This window comes from Monodelphis domestica, chromosome 1 (assembly GCF_027887165.1).
Source record: "Monodelphis domestica isolate mMonDom1 chromosome 1, mMonDom1.pri, whole genome shotgun sequence".
Taxonomy (NCBI): Eukaryota; Metazoa; Chordata; class Mammalia; order Didelphimorphia; family Didelphidae; genus Monodelphis; species Monodelphis domestica.
This window is the reverse complement of record NC_077227.1, coordinates 460371002-460395540: the sequence shown is the minus strand read 5'-3', so window position 1 is coordinate 460395540 and position 24539 is coordinate 460371002. Positions and strand designations below refer to the sequence as shown.

General features: G+C 45.6%; 2 protein-coding genes across 3 annotated transcripts; one reads left to right on the top strand and one right to left on the bottom strand.

Annotated features, from left to right (window-relative positions):
• The first annotated feature begins 28 nt into the window (after window positions 1-28).
• Window positions 29-4753, top strand: PTRH1 (peptidyl-tRNA hydrolase 1 homolog). 2 transcript variants are annotated; one of them, XM_056812452.1, is made up of 5 exons: window positions 29-277; window positions 2837-3056; window positions 3297-3396; window positions 3677-3722; window positions 4258-4753. In XM_056812452.1, exons 1-5 carry the CDS (start codon window positions 182-184, stop codon window positions 4468-4470), a joined length of 675 nt encoding a protein of 224 aa, XP_056668430.1. In that variant the 5' UTR covers window positions 29-181; the 3' UTR covers window positions 4471-4753. The 2 variants fall into 2 exon arrangements, with proteins under 2 accessions (XP_056668430.1, XP_001365569.1); XM_001365532.4 differs by having other exon boundaries at window positions 4236-4753.
• On the bottom strand, window positions 4683-17068 carry LOC100011535 (cilia- and flagella-associated protein 157-like). Its single transcript, XM_056812449.1, has 9 exons — window positions 16837-17068; window positions 15480-15751; window positions 11585-11738; window positions 10879-11146; window positions 9600-9730; window positions 8774-8924; window positions 6261-6436; window positions 5711-5861; window positions 4683-5548 (listed from the first exon to the last, which is right to left on the bottom strand). The coding sequence occupies exons 1-9, from the start codon at window positions 16983-16985 to the stop codon at window positions 4706-4708; spliced, it is 2295 nt and encodes a 764-aa protein (XP_056668427.1). The 5' UTR covers window positions 16986-17068; the 3' UTR covers window positions 4683-4705.
• Window positions 17069-24539: the final 7471 nt, after the last annotated feature.

Genomic DNA, 24539 nt, shown 5'->3' with positions numbered 1-24539 from the left:
CAGTGCGCAGACGCAGCCCCGAAGCCCACCAAACTACTCTGGGAGGGAGGGAGGGAGGGAGGGAGGCGGAGAAATGGGGCGAGGTCGTAATTGGTTGGACGCCGCGCTGACGTTAGGGGGTGGGACCTTCGTGATGAATGGAGGGGCCGGCTCTGAGTAAGAGGACAGGAAGGAGGAAGACATGTCGCCCCCTGGGTTCGGACTCTTGTGGAGCTGGCTGAGTCGAGGAATGAGTCGAACTATCCCCGAACTTCGACCTCCTGGGAAGAGGTGGCTGGTGAGTGTGCGGGGAGGGCGGGCAACTTTCTAGGCCGGAGGGAGACGGTACAAAAGGAAGGGAGGCCGAGGGGCCAGCCCCTCTCCCCGCAGCCCCAGTGCTCCCCACCTCCCCAGGAGCCAGCGATTCTGGGGCCCCAGCAGCCAGCGGCCAGGGGACTATAAGTAGAGCTGTAAGGGAGACTCCGAAATGTATCCATTCCGGCCGCTTCACTTTACAGCTGAGGAAACTGAGGCACACAAAGTGCGACGATTTATAGTCTTTGATAATCTGGATTTTAATTCCGGTGCTCCGAGTCAAAATCTAGCATTTTTATCTGTTATACCACCCTGGGGAGAGGGGAGGCTAGAAAGGGACTTCTTTTGGCTCCACATTCGTTAAGTAAAGGGTCTGTACAGAAAAAACGTGCTAAGTGCTAATAAAGTTAGAAAGTTTAGGTGAGGCATGATCTTTGAATTTGGATAGGGAAAAAAATACACCTTTAATTTCACTAATCTCTAACTGAAATTTGGCATTTATTTCAATTATGAATTTTTAAAAAATTATGGGGCTATAATATTCACCAAAAGGGCCCATGACAGAAAAAAAAAAGGTTAAGGACCTCTTCCCTAAAGGAATTTAGAGCAGCCTACCGGGATAGGATATAAGTCTATATCTCATGTAATAGTGCTTACTGTAGCTATTTTATATATACATATATAGTTATTAAAGAGTAACACAGTACTTAAAGAGGTCCCAGGGATATTGTCAGATTTGAGAAGGCTTCCTTTAAGTTGAGAAAGAGTCTCAAGAGGTGATTCAAAGGAGGAATGATATTTCAGGAATTAAGCAAAGACATAGAGGTATGAGAGGACTTGGGTCAGAGTGTTTTGTTTTTTTTAACTGGACATGAAAGAGGGGCAGAAAAATGAGATGAGACAAGAAAGGGAGAGGGATTCCAGGTTTTGAAAGTTCTTGAATACTAGTCATTTAAGGGGCTAAATATTACCAGTCAGTAGGGAACTACTGAAAATTTTTGAGCAGAAAATTGATCAATAAATTTCTAGATGAGAAAGATTATTTGGGCCATATTAAATAGGATGGATTAAAACAGAAAGAGAGACTGGCAGCTGCTGTGATAACTCTAGGCAGATGATAAGGGATCTATCTGTACTATAGTGATACCAATAGGAATAGAGGGGGAAAATTACTTCCAGATAGGTTTTGGAGAGGTTCTCAACAGAGCCTGTTAATTGAATAGTGAGAGGTCAGAATCAAAGAGAAGCCCAAGGATTAGAAACATGGGTAAATGGCTGCTGAGTTGTGCTGCCATTGCCATCAAGTGAAGTCAGAGTAATTGGGGGGGGGAGAGATGGAATGAGCTCATTTCTGGAGATGTTGGGTTTGAGGTGCCATTGGGATGCTCAGGTAAAGACAGCACGGGGGAAGCTAGCAGTACACAAAAAAAGGTGTGAAAGCAGGTACATATTTGGGAATTATCTGCATAGAGGTGGTAATTGAAGCTGTCACCAGAGGAAATTGAGAAGAAAGTGTAAAGACAGAAGAAAGTTCCCCACCTTGGTGAATGCTTATATTAGGGGCATAGGAAGAACATAAACTATCTGGTAGGAGTAAGAGGAGGAACAGTTCCAGAGGTTGGAGGAGGCCCCAGGAGAGTGTGAAGCTTGAAGCCGGCAATCAGTAAGCATTTGTTAAGCATCTATTGTGTGCTAGGCGCTGTGCTAAGTGCCTGGTTCAGAGAAGGCAGAAGACAGTCCCTGATCTCAGGGAACTCACAGCCTGCTTTAGGAGCCGATATGAAAACAACTGTGTACAAACAAGGTATATACAGTAGTACATATAAGAGGGCTCAGGAGAGGTTTCTCATAGATAGAATTTTAGCTCAGACTTGAAGGAAGCCAGGAGGCTAGATAAGGAAGGAGAGCATTCCAGTCATCAGGAGATTGTTTGTAGGAGGAACCTCAAGAATGCCAGTGTCACCAGATCACCAGAGTACCTTGGGCAGGGAGTGAAGAGTCAGAAGGCTTGGAAAGGTGGGAAGGAACCAGGAGGAACAAGGGTGTAAAAGACTTTGAATGCCAAACAGAGAGCGTTTTTTATTTGATAGTGGAAGTGATAGAGAGCGACTAGAGTTTATTGAATGGGGAGGTGACGTGTTCAGATCTGCTCTATAAGAAGATTAATTTAACAGCTGTATGGAGGATGGACTAGAGTAGGGAGACACTTGCATCAAAGAGGTCAACCAGAAAGCCATTGCAATAGTCCAGGTGAGAAGTGATACAGGGCTGCACCATGGTGATAGCAGTGTCAGAGGAGAGAAGGGGACAAACATGTTACAGAGGTGAAGTCAATAGGATTTGAGGCATAAGAGCTATGGGACTAGTGTCAGAAGGAATGGGGAAAGGTCTAGGAGAATGAGTCCTGAAAAAAAAACAACTTTGGATTTGGTGATGAAGTTTCAGTTAATAGGTGGGAGGAAGCCCGGCTGCAAGGGGTCAGAGAGAAAGTGGGTGGGTAGTGAGGAAACAGAGGGCAGCTCGGTACTTCTTTGACCCATAGGTGGCTGGCCTGGGCAACTACAGGTTGCAGGGAACAAGGCACAGTGTAGGCATGGCTGTGCTGAATCAGCTGGCCCAGCACCTGAATGTAGCTGACCAATGGAAGAAGCAACATCAATGCCATGCAGATGTGGCCGTCGCCTGCCTTGGAGAGGCTGAGCTGGTGCTTCTCAAACCTCGACGGTTCATGAATGTCAATGGGCTCAGTGTGGCCCAGGCTGGTGAGAGACCAGAGTTTGGTAGCATTCCCTTGCCCAGCCTTGGGGGAGGAGGGGTGGCCATCACTTGGTTCCTGTCACCTAGCTTCTGTCCCTAAATATTCATTAGCCACTCGGCTTCTCCCTAGCTATAACTCTGTGGCAGAGACCTTTGGTGTGTGCGGAGGGGGATAAAAAGGGTGGTGATAGAATCTTAGTCCTCTGCTCCCTCCCTCATTGTCTCACTCTTGTTTCCTTGGGAAGCCAAGATGTATCAGCTGGCAGCCGAAGACATCTACTTGGTCCATGATGAGTTGGACAAGCCACTGGGGAAACTAGCCATGAAGCTGGGGGGCAGTGCAAGGTGAGGAAGTCTTGCCACTCCCAAAAGATTCCCACATTGAGGGCAAGGAAGGAAATACTTGGCCCTGTGAGTGTTACCCCCACAGTATGCTAATCACTGCCTTCCTTTACCCTGGGAGAAGTAGGGAAGAGAAGCCCCAAGGCTTATTCATCCTTGGTAATGTCCTGGAAGTTGTCCTCCAGTCTCCTCAGTCTTTCCCTTGCCCCTGTCATTTTGAGATTTCTAGGCAAGCCTTTAATGAATTTCTGACACTTGTTCTTTCTGGGTTTTGTCTTGAAAGTGGTCACAACGGGGTGCGATCCTGTATCAGCTGTCTCAACTCAAATGTAAGTCCTTCCACCGGGAGTAGTGGAACATTCCCTAGACCTAATGCTCTCAACTGGAGCTCGTGTGTCCCATCAGTCCCCCATGCTCTGAAACCTTAGTGCCGAGGGTGAGGTTTTTTGAAGGGACCCGGGGACAGCCTCTAGCCTAGGCTTACTGTCCTCCTGGGCAAGTATTTGGGCTTTGGTCCCTCCTGTCCCTTTTCCTGATTCACCAGGACATGGGATTCTGGAAGAGAACAGAGTAGTAGCCTAGCATCGTAGCATTATGCCCCACTCCTGTCAAAGGCCACTCTTCTGTTTGCCTCCTCCCTATGCATTATTCCTTTCATCTCTTCTATGCCTTGAGTGCTCCTGACAATTTCTCAGTGGCACCTGAGTAGAGGCTTCAAGGTAAAGACTTGGAGGTTGGGCAGGAAGCCATAGTCAATACACAGAGCCTTCTCCCATGGGGTAAGAGATTGTCTCTCCTGGCTAGGCAGCCACCAGCATTTCCCACTCATTCTTTTTTCATAGGTCATGCCCCGGCTCCGAGTAGGCATTGGCCGACCTACCCACCCAGGGGCTGTGGAACGATACGTGTTGGACAGATTCACAGCAGCCGAGCAAGAGCAACTGCCCCAGCTGCTGGAGCAGGCCACAGAACTGCTACTCAGCCACATTCAGCAACGGAGCCTGGCAGGAGCAACGTGTCCAAGTCACCCCTCCTGACATGACAGGAATAGGCCTCCCACCGTGGGCCCGAGCATAACTCATCAATGACTGTTCTCCCACAATGGGGAGAGGCAACCTCACCATGCCTAGCTGAAGAAGCACAGAGGGCAGAACCTTGTCATGCCAGCCCCACTAGGGAAAGCCTTGGTCCAGGCTTTCGGCAAACACATCGAGGAAGATGGCTCTGGGTTCACACCACCCACATTGTGCCCTCCCTGCCCAACATTAGACCTGCTCATACCTGTGTAATCAATTTTTGATGGGACATTTAATTACTCTTCTGTCCCTGCTGGGGGGAATAAAGATTTGTCTTCCAAGGATGAAGCTTGCACTTCCTCCTCTGCCTCTTCTGCTTCCTCTGTCTCCTCCTCTGCCTTCTCTACTTCTTCTGCTTCCTCCTCTGCCACTTCTGCTGTTTCCTCTGTCTTCTCCTCTGCCTCCTCTGTTTCTTCTGCTGTCTCCTCTGTCTTCTCCTCTGCAGACTCCTCTGTTTCCTCCTCTGCCTCCTCCGTTGTCTCCTCTGTCTCCTCTGCCTCTTCTGCTGTCTCCTCTGTCTCCTCCTCTGCCTCTTCTGCTGTCTCCTCTGTCTTCTCCTCTGTTTCCTCTGTCTTCTCCTCTGTCTCCTCTGTCTTCTCCTCTGTCTCCTCTGTCTTCTCCTCTGCCTCCTCTGTCTTCTCCTCTGCCTCCTCTGTCTCCTCTGTCTTCTCCTCTGCCTCCTCTGCTGTCTCCTCCTCTGTCTTCTCTGCCTCCTCTGCTGTCTCCTCCTCTGTCTTCTCCTCTGCCTCTTCTGCTGTCTCCTCTGTCTCCTCTGTCTTCTCCTCTGCCTCCTCTGTCTCCTCCGTCTCTTCTGTCTCCTCCATCTCCTCCGTCTTCTCTGTCTCCTCTGCCTCCTCTGTTTCCTCTGCCTCCTTTGCCATCTCCTCTGTCTCCTCCCCTGCCTCCTCTGCTTCTTCCCTTGCCCCTTCTGCCTCTGGCTCCTCCTCTGTGACCACTTCTGCATATTCTAGTCGCACAGGAGAGGTAGAAAAGATTACTCTCTTCCCCTTCCTCCTTTTTCTTGTGGCCAAGGAGATAGCAGGCAGTTTGAACCGACTCAAGGAGTCTGGAAAGGAAATCTGAAAACAGAAAATTCAGAGAAAGTGACATCTGAGCTATCTTCTATTTTATTCCATCCTTCTCTCACCCCCCCAACCCCGTTAGAAATCAGGGTTGCTCTCTGCCTCCTTGTTTTCTTCCCTCCTGCTCCCACCCCCCAGCACCTCAGGGGCAGTGAATACCTTATAATTTCTGAGACGAGTGGTTTGGGATAGCAGTTGGATATCTTTTGGGTTGAAGGGAGTGTAGGATGGCTGGAACATTGCACTTAGGCACGACAGCTTGTATGGCATTTTGTCAGTCATCCGATGGAGGGGCTTGAAGCCCTTGCATCTGAGAAGACAATAAGTCAGGTCCATGGAGTTGGACAAAGGAAGAGATGCTGCAACAGTGACAACCCTTACCCCCCACCCACCCTTTTGTGGGCCATGGAGAATCCCTTTCATGAAGACTTCCCAGTACCACTCCATCCCCATGGGATCTCCTTGTTAGGCAATGTGGTATAAGAGCTTTAGCCCAAGACTTGAAGTCAGGTTACTAACCTGGAACATTTACTAGATATGTGACCATGGGCAAGTCACTCAATCTTTTAGGGACTCAATTTCCTCACCTGTAAAATGGGGGTAATAATAGACTCCACCTCTGAATTTTGGGAAGAGCACAAAGGCAAACCTCATCATACTACACAAATGTGAATTAATAATAATAATAATGCCATTAGTCATTGCTCACCTCGCCTGCACTGTATTGGAAAGTTGAGTTCTTTGTCGGCCTCCTATGAACTCAGTCAGATGTGGCCCCAGGACCACAGCATGACTCAGCAAGGACATCAGCTGTTGCAGCATCTCCTTCTGCTCCATCTGGAAGATCACATCAAACTGGCCTTCCACAGTGGGCTTAGGTTGCATCTAGGGGAAGGCAAGTGGGAAGTGTGCGTAAGATACACACATAAACACACCTCTTCTTTTTTAAGATGAACTGACTGATTATACATCAACAAACATGAACCGTTGTGCCCTGTTTCCAGGAAATGAATGTAAAATGAGGCTATATGCAAAGTGGGGTCTTGCCTCTGTAAGGGCCTACATCCATGGCCTGTATGTCCCAGCCCTTACCCTCTGTGCCCATCCCTAGCCGGCTTTCTATAGCACAGGAGCTGATGATGTATTAGGAGCTGCTGCTTTAGTGCTTTGCCAAAAACAAAAAAGTACCTCCTTTTTATTGCAATGAACTCGTACATCCTTACAAATATGAACATTTCCTCATAGGGAGAACAGAGAAAAGAGGACTGCATGGGACACCACAGATCTCCAATATGAAAAAAAAAAATATTTCAGATTTAACATGTTCCAACCTTGCCCTAATTGTCCAAAGTTCCCTTCTGAATTTCCTTCCACTCTTGAATTTTTTTTTAGATGTTCCACTGATATTCTTTTCTTTTTTTTGCAGGGGGAGAGGGGGTTCATTACTAAAGTCATCTCTAAATAAAAGCCTTCCCTGTGCAAAACATCTATTCCTTAGCTATATCATTCTGTACTTCTGGTCTACTGACTCCATGTGACCTGGAAACATTTAACAAAATGAAAATATAACACAATATAGTGTGTGTAATAGAAGGACTATAATAGAAGGACTTGAGAGGGTAACAATTGAGAGGGAATGGGGAGAGGGAGAGAGATTCTTCTTCCCCTCTCTTTTTCTGGGAGAGAGGCAGCCAAGTCTTGTCCCCCTGACAGAGGGAATGTGTCTCCTCAGAGAATAGTTCTGGGAGATGGAGGACAGCCACTGTCACTTCCCTTCAGAAACCTGGGGTCACCACACTATCAAGGAGAGATGTTCCTTGGGTTAGGCAGTTTGGATCCCTGGGATCCTGAGCTAACCTTCCCCTTTTGGGGAGAGATGTGATTCTCCCCAAATCTTCTGTCCCCTTTCCTAGCATCAGAAACCAACCAGACCCAATTCTAAAGTAGTAAAAATTTATTTGGGTTCACATGGGGAAGGAGAGGTAGGGGTGTCAGGCAAGGAAAGTGGGGAATAGGAAACCCTAACACTGGTCCCCTCTGGCAGGCTGGCCCCCTTGAACCCTCCTTCAGCCAGCTGCTGGTTGATCCCTATTCCTCAGCTTTTAATTCAGAAGTCCAGGAGCAGGTCAGGGAGAGAGAGATATCTCAGGGAAAGATCTGGATGGCTCTGGTCAAGTTCAAATCCAAACCCCCCTTGAGAATTCTGGTAGCTGTTCTTGAAGTCTTAGTGGAGGTGTTTTTGGATCCCAAATGAATGGGCTCTTTCTCAGATTCCAGGAAAATCTCCTTTCCTCTTCTACCTTCCAGGCTGGAAGACCGAGTTGACAGAGCTTCTTTCCCCCTTCCCCTCTGCTGTTTTTTAGCCGATCTCTCCTTCAGCTTGGCTTCTCATTGCAACCCCCTGGATCTCTCCTTCTTACATTACATGTGTCATCCCCTCCCCCTCCTGGGTTGCCGACCCATTTCATCAACATTCTTCACATGTCAGTACTGTGTCAGTGAATGTAAATAAAAGGGCATGGGCAGAGCCCACCGTGGGCAGGGAACTTTGGCTGGAAGAGGCAGGTGAGAGAGAGAGATGGAGATTTTTCCAGGAGGGGTGCTGCATGTGGTCAAACTTAGAGTAAGGAAAAGACTTTAAATCTATGCTTATCTACCTTTTATATCTCAAGTGATTATTAATAAACTTTATGGAAAATAAGAAGTGGTTGATATTAATTTTAAATATAATAATAGATAATGTTAATTTGTGGTTTTCTAGGTCACTATGTGGCAAGAAGGGGTCTATTTTTTTTAACTCTTAGCTTCCATCTTAGTATTGTATATTGGTTCCAAGGCAGAAGACTGGTTTAATACTGTGTATTGTGGTAAGGACTAGGCAATGGGGTTAAGTGACTTGCCCAGGGTCATACAGCTAGGAAGTGTCTGAGGCCAGATCTGAATCTAGGACCTTTCTTCCCACATCCCTTTCTTAAGGTCCTGGATTCAAATCTGGCCTCAGACACTTCCTAGTGGTGTGATCCTGGGCAAGTGGCTAAGTAATTTGTTCAGGGTCACACTGCTGGGAAGGGTCACACACATTTGAACCTAGGGCCTGTCTCCAGGCCTGGCTCTCTATCAACTGAGTCACCCAGCTGTCCCTCAGCTGTTCTCAGTAAAAGAGCACCCATTGTGGCCATCAGCCTATGGCCAGGGTCACTGTCCCTTGCAAGGAAGCCTCACCTTCAACAGATCCCGGAGCAGGAATGTAGCTTGGGCCAGCACCTGCTCCACCTGCTGACTTCTCTTCTTTTCATTTTCCAGCTGCTCTGCAAGTTTCTTTCCTTCTGCCTGATAGGACCTGAGTTCTTTCCTTAGCTGCTCCAAATCGTACCTGAGGAGAGGCAGACAGGGAATCATGGGGTTCCCTCAAATCTAGAAGGAAAGGAGGAAGGACTAGGGCAGGACTGTGTTGTCTTAGAATTGCTTATTCGCTTCTAAGAACCAGACAGGCTTTTTCTTTATAAAATCTCTTATTTAAGAGAAGAACTTCAAGAGGCCATTTGGTCCCAGCTATCATCTCCATTTTATAGATGCAGAGACTGAGAATCAGAGAGGTAATGTGATAAAGCCAGGGCTAGAACCACAGCTTTCTGGCCTCTGTCTCCAATTTACATTTATTAAATATGTATTAGACAAGGGCAGCTGGTTTAGTGGATAGATAGCCAGTCCTGGAGATGGAAGGTTATGGGTTCAAATGTAGCTTCAGATATTTCTTTGCTGTGTTACCCTGGGCAAGTCATTTGACTCCAATAGCCCAGCTTCTTACTGCTTTTCTGCCTTGAAGCCAATACACAGTATTGATTTTTAAATGGAAAGTAAGATTTAAAAATATATCTGTATATATAGACACATGTAGTGGGATATGAACAGCCTTCCATGGTAAACTGAAGAATCCTTGGTTGGTCAGTACCTGGATGGGCAGAACTGGGACTATGACTTCATACCCTAATGTGCCTGTCTGGTTCCACTTTTCAGTTGGCCATGCCTCTTTTCACAGATTTCCTACCTCAGGCCATGGTTGTCCTGCTGTAGTTGCTGGAAGGCCACCTCTAACTGCTCCAGTACAGCTTTTATCTTTTCAGATTCTTCCATCCTTTGCTGCTGTTGCTCACACTTTTCAGCCAGAAACCATATCAGCTAGGATGATAATATCTAGCATTTCCACAGTGCTTTAAGGTTGACTTAGCACTTTAGATATACTTTGAAGATACATAAAGATGAGAAAACTGAGGCAAAGGTTAAATGACTCGCCTGAGATTAGTTATACAGCTAGTAAATATTTGAGGCAGGATTAGAACTCAAGTCTTCCTGACTCCAAGTCCAATGTTCTATCCACTGAGACACCTAGCTGCTTACATGGGTGGGGGAAAGAAGATGTGATGATGGGCTTTATGGATTACAAAAAAGCCAGGAGAAGAATTGATGATGGGCTTTATGAGTAATAAACAAACCAGCAGCTGGGTGGTACAGTGGTTTGAGAGCCAGGCCTAGAGATGGGAGGTCCTGGGTTCAAATCTGACCTTTGACACTTCCCAGCTGTGTGACCCTGGGCAAGTCACTTAACTCCCATTGTTTAGCCCTTACTGATCTTCTGCCTTGGAGCCAAGATGGAAGGTAAGGGTTTAAAAAAAAAAAATAGACAAACCAATGGAAAAAGGCTTGCTACTCTTCCCCCACAGGTTCCTGCAGGCCACCCCCTTCCTGCTCTCCTCCCCCAGGGTGCTGTGGGGAAGTCTTCCCTCCCTCTCCTGACATTTTTATTCAAGTGAATTACCCGTACTCTGTCTGGAATGCTCCAGAAGGAAGGATTGAAAAGAGAGGAAGGATGAAGAAGTGGGTAACAAAGGGTGGGATAGCACTTCCTCTCTCTAAGTCTTCCTGGCCCATCAAACACAAGTTGATTCAGCCTGACCCCAAGCCTTTATTGGATAACTCCTCCACTCCCTTTAGCCTGGTACCCAGAGAAAACCATCATGCCTGATACATTTAGAATTGTAAAGGCCTAGAAAAATCTAAGGAAAAAACATGTGAAATTCTGCCCCCTCTCCATTTTCAGGAAGAACTAAGCCATTTGGGGGGGGGGGAAGAGAAGGAGAATATTTGTTTATCCCCCCCCCCCAATATTGCCGCTCCCTGCCCTCTCCCTTTCCCCCCACCCAGACCTCCCATTTTTAGAAGGGATGAATTCAGACCTGTGGTGAAGTCTCCCCTGGGAAAGGCAAGGGCATTAGGATCTCTGGCTCCCAAGCCCTCAAGCAGAGCAGCCTCCATGGGCCAGATGTTACCTTGAGTCGATTCAGCCTAACAGCAGACATAATCTTCTTGTTGTCCTCCAACAAGTCCAGCTGTTTGCTCATCTCCTTGGTGTTCACCTTCAGCTTCTCATTCTCATTGTACAGCTGCAGGGTTTGGTCGGACACCTCAGCCAGCTCCGTGGTCACTGCCACATTCTCCTGGATTACTTTCTTGGTTGTCTCGGCTATCTGGAGAGCGGACACCTTGCGAAACTCCATTGCCACCTTGTTCACTCGATGGGTTATTTCCTTTTTCATTCTGGGGTTTGGGTGGGGGAAGCCTCCTAGGGTTCAGAGTCCTAGATCTCCCCAGAAGGCAGTTTCCAATCCCCTCCCTCTCCCAAACCACGTTCCCCGATCTTGGGTCCTGTACTCCGCTCCCAGAGTGCTTTGCTTTATACCTGGACATGGGATGATGGCTCCTAGGTCAGCAGAGCTAGAAGGGGTCTAAGAGAGTCTCCCACCCTCCTTTTTTTACAGAGAGAGAACTTGAGGTCAAGAGAGGGGATTTGACTTGCCCAGTGTCAAACAGCTCATAAAGGGAGACTAGATCACTCAGACAGACTTGCTTCTGAGGTAAGGAACCTAGACCTTAGGACTGTGAGAGAATCTAGACTCTTGTAGATCCCCAGGAGACCCCTAGATCCCTCCATCCCTTGGAGACCTGAGGAGGGGCCTGGTATTAAGGAGCTCAGACCTGTCTTTGTCTAACACAGAATCCTTCTCCAGGGCGTAAATCCAATTTTTGTAATCCTCCTGTTCCTTCTTGAGTTGTTCTTCCAGCACGGTAAATTTGGCCATGAGGTCTTCCTTCTGGATCCGGTATTCATCAAGGGCATTCAGCCTCATCCCTGCCCACAGGAGTCCTAGTGAGTTAGCAGGCCCCCAGCACCCCCAGAAGACTTCAAACAGGCCTGAGGGTGGCATGAGAGAGGTGTGTGTAGTGTTCTTCCCTTAGCCAGGTGTTCCTAAGGCAATTCATTTTTTCACTCCACCTCTTGAACCATTCCCCTCAAGCTCTTTTGTGACCTCTATCTTATGGATCCAAGCTCATTTCCCTATTGTTCGCATCCTCTGCTTTTGCATCCTCATTCTTAATAACTTACATTTGTGGTGCACTTCAAGGGTTGCATAGTCCTCTGCCCACAAGAATCTTGTAGCATACGTCTTTTTAAAAAACCTTTCCCATCCATCTTAGAATCAATACTGTGTATTGGATGGAAGGCAGAAGAGATGTGAGGGCTAGGCAAGGGGGGTTAAGTGACTTGCCTAGGGTCACGCTGCTGGAAAAGGTGAGGCCACATTTGAACCCAGGACCTCCTTTCTCTAAGCCTGTCTCTCACTCCACTCCACTGTAGGTTATTTAAGTAATATTATCCCCATTTTGCCAGTGAGGAAACTAATAGATCAAGAACTTAAGTGAGTTATCCATGGACACAGCTAGTGTTGACAATATTTAAAGTTGGGTATACTGACTTCACATCCAAGGCAATTTCCTCTAATTTGGCTGTCTGTGCTGTTCCTCGCAAGGTGCCTTTGCTCATGCTGACCCCTCCTTCTGGATCATTCTCCTTCCTTGCTTCCTTGTTTCCTTGCTTCCTTGCTTCCTTGCTTCCTTACTTGCTTCCTTCCTTCCTTCCTTCCTTTCTTCCTTCCTTCTTTCCTTTTATTTCAAGTTTACTTTTTTTTTAAGACCCACCTTTTCAAATCCCACCTCTTCCCACCCTGTTTGTTTCATTCAACTCTTGTAAGAAATCTGAGAACATTTATGGAAGCACAATGATAAAACAGTAAAGATGATTATTTTACCAACAGACCATAATTTAGCTGTCCAAATGAGTGCAATCTTGCCCCTCCCCTTTCAAAGTGATCTCTTTGGGAGCCTGGACATTGATTCCAAAGATTCTGTCATTGCTCAAGGCCATTTTAGGAGCTTCTCTTTGGGAATAACCTTCACACCCTGTGCCCCCCTTCTCTTTAAGAAACCTCAATGAAGGCATCTCTTCATCCTTCCAACAAATGAATCAATCAGCATTGATTAAGTCTCCTCTATATTCAAGACGAGTGGCACCCCAGCATAGAGGATAGAGGGCCAGCCATGGAGCCAGGGATACCTGAGCTCAATGTTCGTCTCTGACTCCATACTAGGTGTGTGACAGTAAGTCGGTCAGCGTTCCCAGGCAGCTTGCTAACATTGTTAAGTTACAATTAAGTTGTAGGCAGAAGGAGTTTCCATACAAGGAGTTCCTTCATTCAGCTTCATCTTCTATATGAAATCGTTTTCTATCTCAGCTATTCGTACCCTCCTTCTCAAAACTACCTTATGGTTCTTTCATATGTATTCTGTATTATATATGTACATGCCAGCTCCCCTTGTTAGAATGGAAGCTCCTTGGAGGCATGGACTATCTATTTTCTGTCTTTATAGGGAAATCATAAATAATTAGGTGAACATAGTTATACCTGTCAGATCTATGGGAAGGGAAGGAATTTAGGACTAAGCAAGAGAAAGAGAACATTGTAAAATGTAAAAATGTAAAATGAGTGATTTTGATTATATTAAATTAAAAAGGTTTTATACAAACAAAACCAATGCAACCAAAATCAGAATAAAAGCAACAAACTGGGAAAACATTTTTATAACAAAATTCTCTGACAAAGGTTTACTCTCCCAAATTTAGATTTTATGTCCTTGTATCTCCAGTAGGTATTTAATAAATGTTTCTTTCTTTTTAAAAATTTAAATTAATTTTTTTATTTTTTCCCATGTTGTCTTGCTCTCCTCTTCCCTCCCTATTCCCGGAGTTGACAAGCAATTCCACTGGGTTATACATGTATTATCACTCAAAATCTATTTCCATATTATTCTAATAAATGTTTCTTGATGGGTTGTCCCCTTGCTAGGTCTGTCTCCTCCACTTCAAGAAAGAAGTAACAACAACACAAAAGGCATATATCTTGGGAGCTAGAAAGCAAAAATCAAAAAGTCATCATGGTTCCTGGCCTCAAAGAGCCAGCTGCCTGATACAGCAAGTTGCACAAAGACAAGATGAAATTGATAAGGACAGAGGAGATCTAGACAAATTACCATGGGAAATTCTGAAGAGAGCTCATCTCTGTCTAATAATAACTTGATGATTTCTTTGCAATGTGTGTAAACACGTTATCTCATTTGAGACTCACACCAAATCCTGTGGAGTAGGAACTAATCCATTAGCCCCATTTTCAGAGATGAGGAAGCTGAGGCTATGAGAGACTAAGTGCTTTTCCTAAAGTTACACAACTAGTAAGTGTCAGAGGTGGGATTTGAACCTAGGTCTTCCTGACTCTAAACTCCACCACTATTCACTCTGTCTCTCTTTATAAATAACGTTTCACCTGACATCAAGTTTGTTTTGTTTTGTTTTTTACTGAAATGACTGTGTCTGTAGTTAGAAGAATAAAAGCATTCTAATTTCAATTAGTATGCGCTAGCATACTACAGAAGGAAGAACACCATATTCTGCTTCAGCTTTCTTGACTCTTTAGCAGAAGGGAAACACAACAAGCTTCCTTGGATGATAGGTTTGATTTTTGGAATCAGCCCCGAGTCATTCATAGCCAAGTCTGATGCTGAGTGTGGGCGACTGAGCTGGATCACAAATAGGGTGCGACTCAAATCATTAAAGCTTATTTTCTGACTCATAAAGTGACTGTTGATGGCAGTTCCCAAACAGGATTCCAGAAATGTTTTGAGCAAAGGCTGCCTCTTTAGAACACCTATAGGTCTGTCTGATTATACAGTCCTTAATTCAAAGGCCTTCAGTGACTACCCACTACCCAATAAGTCTGTCATCTGTCTGAATTCAAGGCCTAACATCCTCCCTTTCCAGTCCTAATTCATCGAGTTTACACTCTAGCCCAGGTGGACAGTGGTTGGCCCCTGAACATGTCCTACATTCCTGATTTCATTCATCTTTCTCCCTATACTTAGTATGGCTTCACCCCACCCCATTTTCCCCTTGTTGGCATCTTAACCTCTTTTCAAAGTTCTCCTGAAACTGCCTCATCCTTCCCAGCTGGAAGTGCCTTTTCTTTCATCTGCTTTTTTTTAATCCTCACTTTCCACCTTAGAATCAATATACTGTGTATTGATTCCAAAGCAGAAGAGGGGTGAGGGCTGGGCAATGGGGGTCAAGTGACTTGTCCAGGGTCACATAGCTGGGAAGTGTCTGAGGTCACATTTGAACCCAGGACCTCTTGTCTCTAGGCCTGACTCCCAATCCACTGAGCCACCCAGCTGCCCCCTTTCATTGACTTTTTTTTTTTAACAACTCTGCTAGCCCCGGGAAGGAAGGAAGGCATTTTCTTGGACCTCTAGGTTCTGGTCGGATTGTTAAATAATCAGTCTTATTTTCTTCCAGGCACCTTGCCTAGTCATCATGGTACAGCTCCATCGTTATCTCCCCACCTAGACTATAAGCTCACCATAGATAGGCACTGACCCTGTCTCTTCTTCCCGTCCTCCAGTGTAGCCTAATCAGGGGTGGGCACATGGTTGGTGCTCAGTAAGGGTGTGTTGAGGTACTGATTGATTTGGGCTCTTCGCTTACCCAGCATGGTATTTTCCTGGACGAGCTGGTCTTTGGTCTCCTGGAACTCATGGCGCACCTGGGCCAGCTGGGACTCAAAGGCTTCCTTTTCCACCTCTTTGGAGACCTGCAAGCCCTGAAGCTGTTCATTGAGGTCTGTAATCTCAAACACTCGTTTGTTGAGGGAATTCTTGAGGAAGGCGACAATCTCTTTTTTATTTTGAGCTAGCTGTTCATACTTTTCCCGGAAGAGTGCATACTTCACCGCCACCTCATCCCACTTCTTTTGATACCTAGGGGAGTGAGGAGGAGGAAGGTGTCAGGCCGGCCTGGATTAGATGAGCTCCCCAGAACTGGCTGAGAAGAGGCCTGGGAGCCCGAGACATTGAGCAGAAAGTCTAAGGGCTGGAACACCACTGTTGTTTCCCCCTTTCTGGAGAAAACTGCAAATAGCTCCCTCTGAGTCCTGCTTTAGGACCAGTCAAAATCTGTGATGATTAATTACAAAACAGATACCATCAGTGGGTGGGAGCACTTCAGGTACCTTCTTTAGAATCAAGTTTGGAAAGAATTGAGCCAGATTGGATTATGCGATGGTATTCGAGGACTACACCAAGAAATCCATCCTTCCCCAAAATATCTGGCCTTTAAATGACGCTCAAGGGTCCCATTTAGCTCTTTGGGTTAAGCATTTCCTCTCTCTCCTCATCCCCTGGAAAATGCAGCTCCCTCACTGGAAGGCTAACACAGCAAGCCCCATTCCTTCCATGTGAATGAGCTTTGCAGAAAGCTGGGGTCACTCAGTCTGCCCAGGCAGAGGAGAGAGGGGTGCTGAGAGGCAGGAGAGGGCCCAGAAAGAGGAGCTGAGCAACTCCGAAGTCAGACGGCCAGTTTCCCACTAGAGCCCAGAGCCGTTCCAGGAGCCAAGCACAGTGACTGTGCAGCTTCCTGATACTCAGAGCTGGTCTGTTCTTCAGGTTCCATCTAGTCTAACCCCTCCATTTTTTTTTTTAGACCCTTACCTTCTGTCCTAGGATCAGCTCTAAGACAGAAGAACAGCAATGGCTGGACAGTCAGGGTTAAGTGACTTGCCCAGGGTCATACAGGTAGGAAGTGTCAGAGATCACATTTGAACCCAGGCACTCTATGCTCCACCTACCTGCTTCTGACTCCTCATTTTTACAGATGGGGAAGCTGATGCCCAGAAAGGGGGAAGGACTTGCTTGAGGTCACACAGTTAATTGGAGGCCCCTAAAAGGGACCAGGAGGGGTCCAGAGCCTTTGCCTAGCCCCTCTTGTCCCTGCCTCCCACCCCCATCGCCCCCAATATGGGGGGAAACCCTGGCTGGCTGTTGTCTGGGCCTCCGGGCTCACTGACCAAATGATCCGCTTCTCCAGGTCATCAATCTGGATTTGATAAAACTTGCGGATCTCCTCCGTGATGACCTCTTCTGCAGGATTAGGTGATGGTGTCCCCTTCTTGCCTTTCTTTTTCGCCCCTTCCGCACTTCCTTTTTTGGGCCCCATGGCAGCGAGGGCTGCTGAGGCTTGCGTGGCTGCGGCGGTGGCCACTGCCCCTTTAAAAGGCCAAGCCGTTGCTAAGGAAGCTGCTCCTTCCCCCCACCTGAGTCCCATACATAGCAACGGGCTGAGGGAGATGGAGTTAAAGGAGCCCTGTCCCCGCCCAGATCAGTGCCTGGCCCCGCCAACCCGGGCTTTACTAGCCATTTTTGCCCTCTTGGCCTCACAGGAGTGTGATGAAGAAGGGCTCAGAGAACTTTAAAGTGTCTTTAAATTTCTTTTTTAATTTTAAATTTAAAACATGTTTTTTAGCTCAGACAGGTGATTTCATTTGTGTAAGGGAACTCCCCTCGAGGAAATTGACCAACCCAGGTCAGCATGACTCACCCATGTCCTCTTGACCAGTAAGTGTCAGGGGTAGGATTTGAACCCACATCTTCCTGTGCTCCACCCCCTAGGCCACAGCTTCTTCTCACATGAATGGGAATAATTATTGTAACTCTAGTCAGGACCCCTTCCCCCATAGAGGTGGTAGAGAACCACGGGACATATTTAGGGGTCTAGAATGTGCACAGATATGCAGGAAGAGTCCCTCCCCAAACCCCCCCCCCCCACTTCTCTGCTCTGGTGGCCAAGTAGGGGCCTTCTGCACAGGATTCTTGGGAGTTCCCAGCAGTGAGCCGAAAGACGACCACAGGTCATGATGGTTTCCATGCATGGGATAGATGGGCTCCCCATTCCAGTGTAGGGCAGGGGAAAGCCAAGTAGAACCAGAGATCTCTCTGTGGAAGGGGTACAGCAGTAAAGAGAAGATCTGAGGGAGAGCAGAGGTGCACAGGAGCAGGCTGGAGCCCACTCATGGGGCTCTGGGCAGGTTAGGTCAATAAGAGCTAATGGCATCCAGGCTAGGACTTCCTTCTCCCTACTCCTTCCCCAGGGAACTCTACTGAGAAGCTCCTGGACAACAATTCCCATCCCCTTCTGAAAAGTGGAGAAGAAAGGGTGCAAGAGGAAATGTCAAGAAATTGCAGCTTGCTGTGTGCTGTTTTATGCTTTCAGGGTTATTTTATACTGCTAACAAATGATATGACCATTCATTTCCAACTCTTTGTGACCTCATTTGAGGTTTTCTCAGCAGATTCTGGAACAGTTGGCCATTTCCTTCTCCAGTTCATTTGACAGATAAGGAAAGGAAGACAAACAGGTTTAGGTGACTTGCCTAGGGTCACACAGCTCATATCTGAGGCTATCTTTGAACTAAGGAAGTTGAGTCTTCCTGACTTCAGTCCAGCTCTCTGTGCACTGTACCACCTTGCTGCCTTACACAGGACTTTAAGGACTCTAGCAAACCTTATACATATTATCTCATTCGAGCCTCACCACAAATCTACAATGGGTGCTATCAAATGCAATTGCCCCATTTTACAGTTGAGAAGACTAAGGCTCAGAAAAATTAAATGGTTCACTCATGGCTTAAGAATATCAAGAAGACATCTAAAGAAAGAACTGTAGGAATAGAAATACAGAAGAAAATGTGATTTATCACTTGTTTATATGGGTATATGATTTGGGGTTTTGGTTCTAAAAGTTCAGTCTTTTAAAAAAACGAATACTATGGAAATGGGTTCCAGTGATAAATAATATAATATAATATAATATAATATAATATAATATAATATAATATAATATAATATAATATAATATAATATAATATAATAAATATAATATAATATAAATATATAATCCAGTGGAATTGCTTATCAACTCCCGGAGGAGAAGGGAGAAAACATGAATCATGTAACCATGAGAAACATTTAAAGAAATTAATTAATTAAAAGTATCAGGAAGAATTTTTCATAGCTTTATGTTTTCAGTAATTCTAAATAGCATACATCTTACAGATGAAGGAACTGAAGTCCAAATAGGCTAGGAAAGTAATAAATTGAAAAATGAAAAATAAATTTCCATTTATTTTCCTTTAAAAAATTACATGACCATTAACAGTATCTTGTATAATTTATGAGTTGGGGGTTTAGGGTTTGGTTTTTTTGGGAAGTGAAGAACCAGCCCTCAAGGAGAAACTGGAGCTCAAGTTCAAGAGGTTTTTTTTGTTTGTTTGTTTCTTTAATTTTCGAGATTATTCTAGAGCAGTGATGGTGAACCTTTTAGAGACAGAGTACTAGGCCCCACCTCCTCAGATTAAGTGTCATGCCCTCCCCCTACCTGAGACCATGTGTTGTTCCCCTCCCCTCCACATGCTGGATATGCCACCAGTCCCTTACCCCACATAGGAGAGGGAGAAAGCACTCCCATTGGACTAGTGGATGGAGGAGTGGATGAAGTGAGAAATGTCCTCAGGGAGTGTAGAGAGAGGGAAGGGAGTGATCTGAGTACTCTGCTCCTCTCCAGTTCTGCTGCCTGTGGACCACCCACCTTACCCTTGTGCACTCCCATTGGCTGCTGGGCAGAGGGTGGGGGATGTGAAAAAATGTCATCAGGCTTGGTGGAAAGGGAGAGGGGAGCAGCTCCACCTGAGTCCCTCTGTCTTTCTAGCAAAGAACAGGGAGAGAGGATAGCTGAGTGCCCACAGAGAGTGCTCTACGTGCCATCTTTGGCACCCGTGCCATAGGTTTGCCATCACTGTTCTAGAATATGCCTGCTAGACTGCCTTTGAACTTGCAAAGTTAGCAAGGGACTCAGCTTGTATTTGGTGGTAGGGGTGGGGGCAGAGTTAATGACTCCCAAAATTGTTTCTTTTAGTACAACTTTTATTTTTAACCTTTACTTTCAGTCTTAGAATCATCAGTTCTAAGGCGGAAGAGCAATAAAGGGTAGGCAATGGGGTTTAAGTGACTTGCCCAGGATCATACAGCTAGGAAATATATGAGTCCAAATTTGAATTCAGAATCTCCTGACTCCTGACCTGGCTCTCTATCCAATAAGCCACCTAGCTACCCCTTTTAGCACTAGCCTAGACTTAGAAAATTCCCCTGCATCAACTCCAAACCTCTGCTTCATGATTGTTATTCCTACTCACCTGAAAAAAAAATATTCCTTTGCATATGTTCCATCTTCTTCATCTCTACATTCACCTTCACTAAATTTCAAGCTGAGGTTATTTCACTCCTGGACTTTGTAATAGTCCAGCTGCTCTCCTTATCTCATCTCTCTAAATCATCCAACACAACACAGCAGTTTGCCTTCCTGGTACATATTGCCATTTCTCCATTATCCCACAAAAGGGTGATTCCCAGTCAAGACTGTCTCTTTAAACCAGTGATGGTGAACTTATGGCAGAGGTGCCAAAGATGTCAAACAGAGCTCTCTGTGGACATTCAGGTCACCCCTCTACCCCCAGTTCATTACTAGAAAGGCAGAGGGACTGATGACCTGATGACATTTTTTCACATGCCCCACCTCTGTCCAGTAGTGTGAGATTTAAAATGGTTGAGGCCTTAAACTGTAGTGAGTTAAAATGGTGGAAGATATAAATTGTTATAGATATAAGAGAGGGTGAGTAAATTTGATCGCAGAAAATATGTTTCACTACAGTGTCTTGGTTTTTAAATCAAATATAAGGTGGTCGCCAGGGAAATATTCCCAATTATTCAAATACCCAAGTCAACTGGGTTTTATAGAGATTTTTAATTAATAATATAATGAGGAATTAGAGAAAGAGAGAAAGAGTAGGAAAGGAATAATTATGAAGGGCCTCAAGCCAATATGGCCTAGACCTGAGTCTTAAGAGAGAGAATCAGTCAGTAGTCTTTTAACACTCACCACAAGGTCTGCCTAAACAAGGATTCTAGTGACACCAGGCCAGCTCCATCTCAGCTGACTTCACCAGAGAGCCTTCCAGCCAGAGACTGTTCCAAAGGGCCTCTCTCCAGAGCCTCCAGAGGGACAGAGTCCCCTTAGAGGAGCTCCAGCGAGACCTCCTTAGAGATTTTCCTCCAAGAGCTTCCCTTCTCCAGAGCCTCTCTCAAGAGATTCTTCCTAAGCGGTCCTCATCAGAGATCCTCCAAAAGGAATTCCTCCAAAAGGATATCTCCTCAAGAGATTCTGCTTTTTCTTATATAGGGGTTTTTCTCCCATGTCACCTCCCCTAAGTCCCTACATCTACCAATCACTGTAGACGCTTTCCAAAGGACTGCCCATCTAAATTCCTGCTAAGTCGACCAATCTTCTCAGTAAGTCTGAATCAGAAAAAATGCTGCTGTGTCGACCAATCTCCTCAGTAAGTCTGAACTAGAGAAAACACAGCTGAGTCAACTAATCTCATCAAGAGAAAACTTGCCCGACCCTTTTAGGTACCTCGCATCCCATTGTATCAATTCTAAAAACAGGCCTGGCTCAAAGAACTCCTCGCTTATTATAAGCATGGGTCCAAGTACTTTCATTGTTTAGCAAGGAGTTTTCTCCCCTAAAGCAGTCTTAAGTACGGTTGGAGTAGAGGTCCTCCCATTTCTGATCCTGGCGAGTTCTCACATCAAAATGGGGAATGTTTCTCAGTAGGGAATTTGTTCCAATTAAGAATTCCCGGATGGGGAAATTTTTAACATTCACAAGGCTGAGAGATTTCAAGATTTACAGTAGCTAATGGGGCAGCTCACAGGCAGCAGAGCTGGAGGGGAGCAGAGATCTCAGGTCACTCCCCTTTCCCTCTCTACACTCCTTAAGGACATTTCTCACTTCATCTACCCCTCCACCCAACAGCCCAATGGGAACACTTCCTCCCTTCCCTGTGTGGGATAAGTCAGGGTGAGGTGTGCCAGGCACTCAATTGGGGGGGGGGGGAAGGGGCATGGCACTCAGTCTCCAAAAAGTTCACCATCATTGCTTTAAACTACTCCTGCTCCACAAAATTCAACTCTACTCATATGCCATCTTGTTTTGGGTATTGTTGTTCCCTTAACATTCCTTAATATTCCTCAACCTTAAGTTTCTTGCCTAGGATGGGTAGCATCTACTTCACTGGCTTGAGGGAGATATTAAATGTGCTTTGCAAATCTTAAAGTGCTACATAAATGCCATTTTTTCCCTTACAAGAGTCTTCCTCTCTAAATTGGGCTTTTCTCTTCTCCCCACCCTCCAGGGAACTTGGACTCCCACATTTGAACCCTGAAGGCAGAAACTGCCTCCTTTACTTATATTTGTATTCTCAGCACTTAGCTTGCCACATAGTAAGTGACTAAATGCTTTCCTATTCATTCATTCCTTCACACATTCTCTCCAGTAAGATAGAGAAGGACTTGAGGGAGGCTCCATACCTTTTCTTCCAGTCTTCCAGTGCTCAGCATAGGACTAGCTTATGCATAGCCAGGAATGGCTTCCTGATTGATAAGGACAGAAGAGCTTAAAAGGGGAAAAACTATCCCTTGAATGGCCCCAAAGGGGAAAAGGAACAGGAAAAGATCTGGGTATGGAAATTCCTGAGGGCAGGAGATTCAACTCCATTTCCTCTTGAAGGGTCTTTTCCACATGTCCAAAAGATACCTGAACTCAGAGACAGAATCCTGAGTTCTATGGTTCCACTGCTAACTTTGGAAAGCCACACAAACACTGCTAGGTCTCAATAATAGTTTATTGATTGACAATATAATATTACAATAGGCATAAGAATCCTTGTCTACTTCTAAAGGTATTATGAGGGTCCAAGGATCAGGCTCCTGTCACTGCTCACTTGTCTATTAACAATAGTCTCCTAACTGATTTTCCTGAGCTTATGTTCTCCCCAATCTAAGTTCCATAAATTCAGGCCCAGAGATGGAAGGTCCTGGGTTCAAATTTGGCCTATGACACTTCCTAGCTAGGTGACCCTGGGCAAGTCACTTACCCCCTATTTCCTAGCCCTTACTACTCTTCTGCCTTGGAACTAATACACCGTATTGATTCTAAGATGGAAGGTAAGGGTTTAAAAAAACAAACAACCTGGATCCCTCTTACTACTCAGATGGAATGCAAATTTCTCTACAGGGCATTTAAAATCCTTCACAGCCTGGATCCAGAACTTTCTAGACTGAGCTAAACATTTTCTATCATGTTGTGGCTAAACTGGTCTCCTGTTCTTTCTTGTGCAAGACAGTCCATCTCTCATCCGTAGGCTGTTGCTCAGGCTGGATGCCTGGAATGGCACCCCTGATCACCTCTGCCCTTTGGAATCTTTAGCTCCTTTCCCATTCAGCTCAGGTACCACCTTCTGTACTGGGCCTTTCCTGATCCTCCTGTGATTAGTGTAAGCCGGAGCTCCCACCCCCAAAATTCTTCCTTTCAGAAGTTACTTTGTATTTGCTCTTTTATATACATGTTTTCAGCCTCTCTCGTAAGATCCTTGAAGAAATAGTAATAATAATAATTGTGTTTCAGTTGTGTCCAACTCTTCATGATCCCTTTTCGGGGGGGGGGGGGAGGCTTTTCTCAGCAAAGATACTAGACTGGTTTGCCATTTCCTACACCAGCTCATTTAAAGACGAAGAAACTGGGGCAAACAGGGTTGGGTGATTTGTCCGGAGTCAAACAGCCACTATCTGAGTTTGGATTTGAACTCACATCTTCTTGATTCCATGCCTTGTGCTCTATCCACTGTGCCACCTTGCTGCCCCAGATAATAGTAATAGCTAGCATTAAAATTGTGCTTTACAAATACCTCATTTGATCCTCACAACCACCCTGGGAGGAAAGTGCTATTTTTATCCCCATTTTACAAATGAGGAAACTGAAGGTGAGACAGTCATTGATTTTCCCAGGATCACTCCGCAAGGAAGTATTTGAGGCAAGAGTTGAACCCAGGTACTCCTGATTCTAGGCCTGGCTCTATCCGCTGTGCTACCTAGCTGCTCCCTGGCAACTGCATATTAAATGGTAACATATGGTTGGAGACCTAGAGTTAGAAAGGTCCTCAGTAGTCATCTAGTTTAACACCTCCCTCATTTTTATTCATTCATTCATTTATCTGTTTCTTTGCTTATTTATTTTAAACCTTTATCTTCCTTCTTAGAATCAATTCTGTGTGTTGGTTCCAAGGCGGAAGAGTGGGAAGGGCTAGGCAATGGGGGTTAAGTGACTTGCCCAGGGTCACACAGCTGGGAAGTGTCTGAGGCCAGATTTTAACCTAGGATCTTCCGTCTCTGGGCCTGGCTCTCAATCCACTGGGCTGCCCCTCTCCTTCATTTTTTAAATGAAGAAACTGAAGCTCAAAGAGATAATATAACTTGCCTAAGATCATACAGGTAAGTAGTAGAGTAAAATTTGAACCCAGGTCCTTGAACTCTAAATTCAGTGACCTTTCTACCACATCACATAGTGGGATGCCAGGGAATAACTAAGTACACCAAGATTATACAGATGGAAGACTCAGCTCACTTCAGGAAGGTTCAGCTGTTGCACTCCCTGAAATCCTACCACAGTTCATGAATGCCAAATGAGCATGATATGGCCCAGGCTAGGGAGAGATGAGGGATTGGGGACGAGGAACCTCCTTTATTGTGCTTCCCAGCCCCCAGGGAAAGGTCACTGACAAAGAAGCATAGAGGGCAGTATTTTCAGTATAGGAAATGGGGT

Coding starts and splice junctions, on each gene's coding strand:
- LOC100011535 (XM_056812449.1), bottom strand. CDS start 16,985: ATGGGGCCCAAAAAAGGAAGTGCGGAAGGGGCGAAAAAGAAAGGCAAG. Junction 6,437..8,773: donor TGCTCCGGGATCTGTTGAAG/GTGAGGCTTCCT, acceptor GCCTTCCCCTAG/ATGCAACCTAAGCCCACTGT. Junction 5,549..5,710: donor CTCGTCTCAGAAATTATAAG/GTATTCACTGCC, acceptor TTCTGTTTTCAG/ATTTCCTTTCCAGACTCCTT.
- PTRH1 (XM_056812452.1), top strand. CDS start 182: ATGTCGCCCCCTGGGTTCGGACTCTTGTGGAGCTGGCTGAGTCGAGGA. Junction 3,397..3,676: donor AAGCTGGGGGGCAGTGCAAG/GTGAGGAAGTCT, acceptor TTGTCTTGAAAG/TGGTCACAACGGGGTGCGAT. Junction 3,723..4,257: donor TCAGCTGTCTCAACTCAAAT/GTAAGTCCTTCC, acceptor GGCTCCGAGTAG/GCATTGGCCGACCTACCCAC.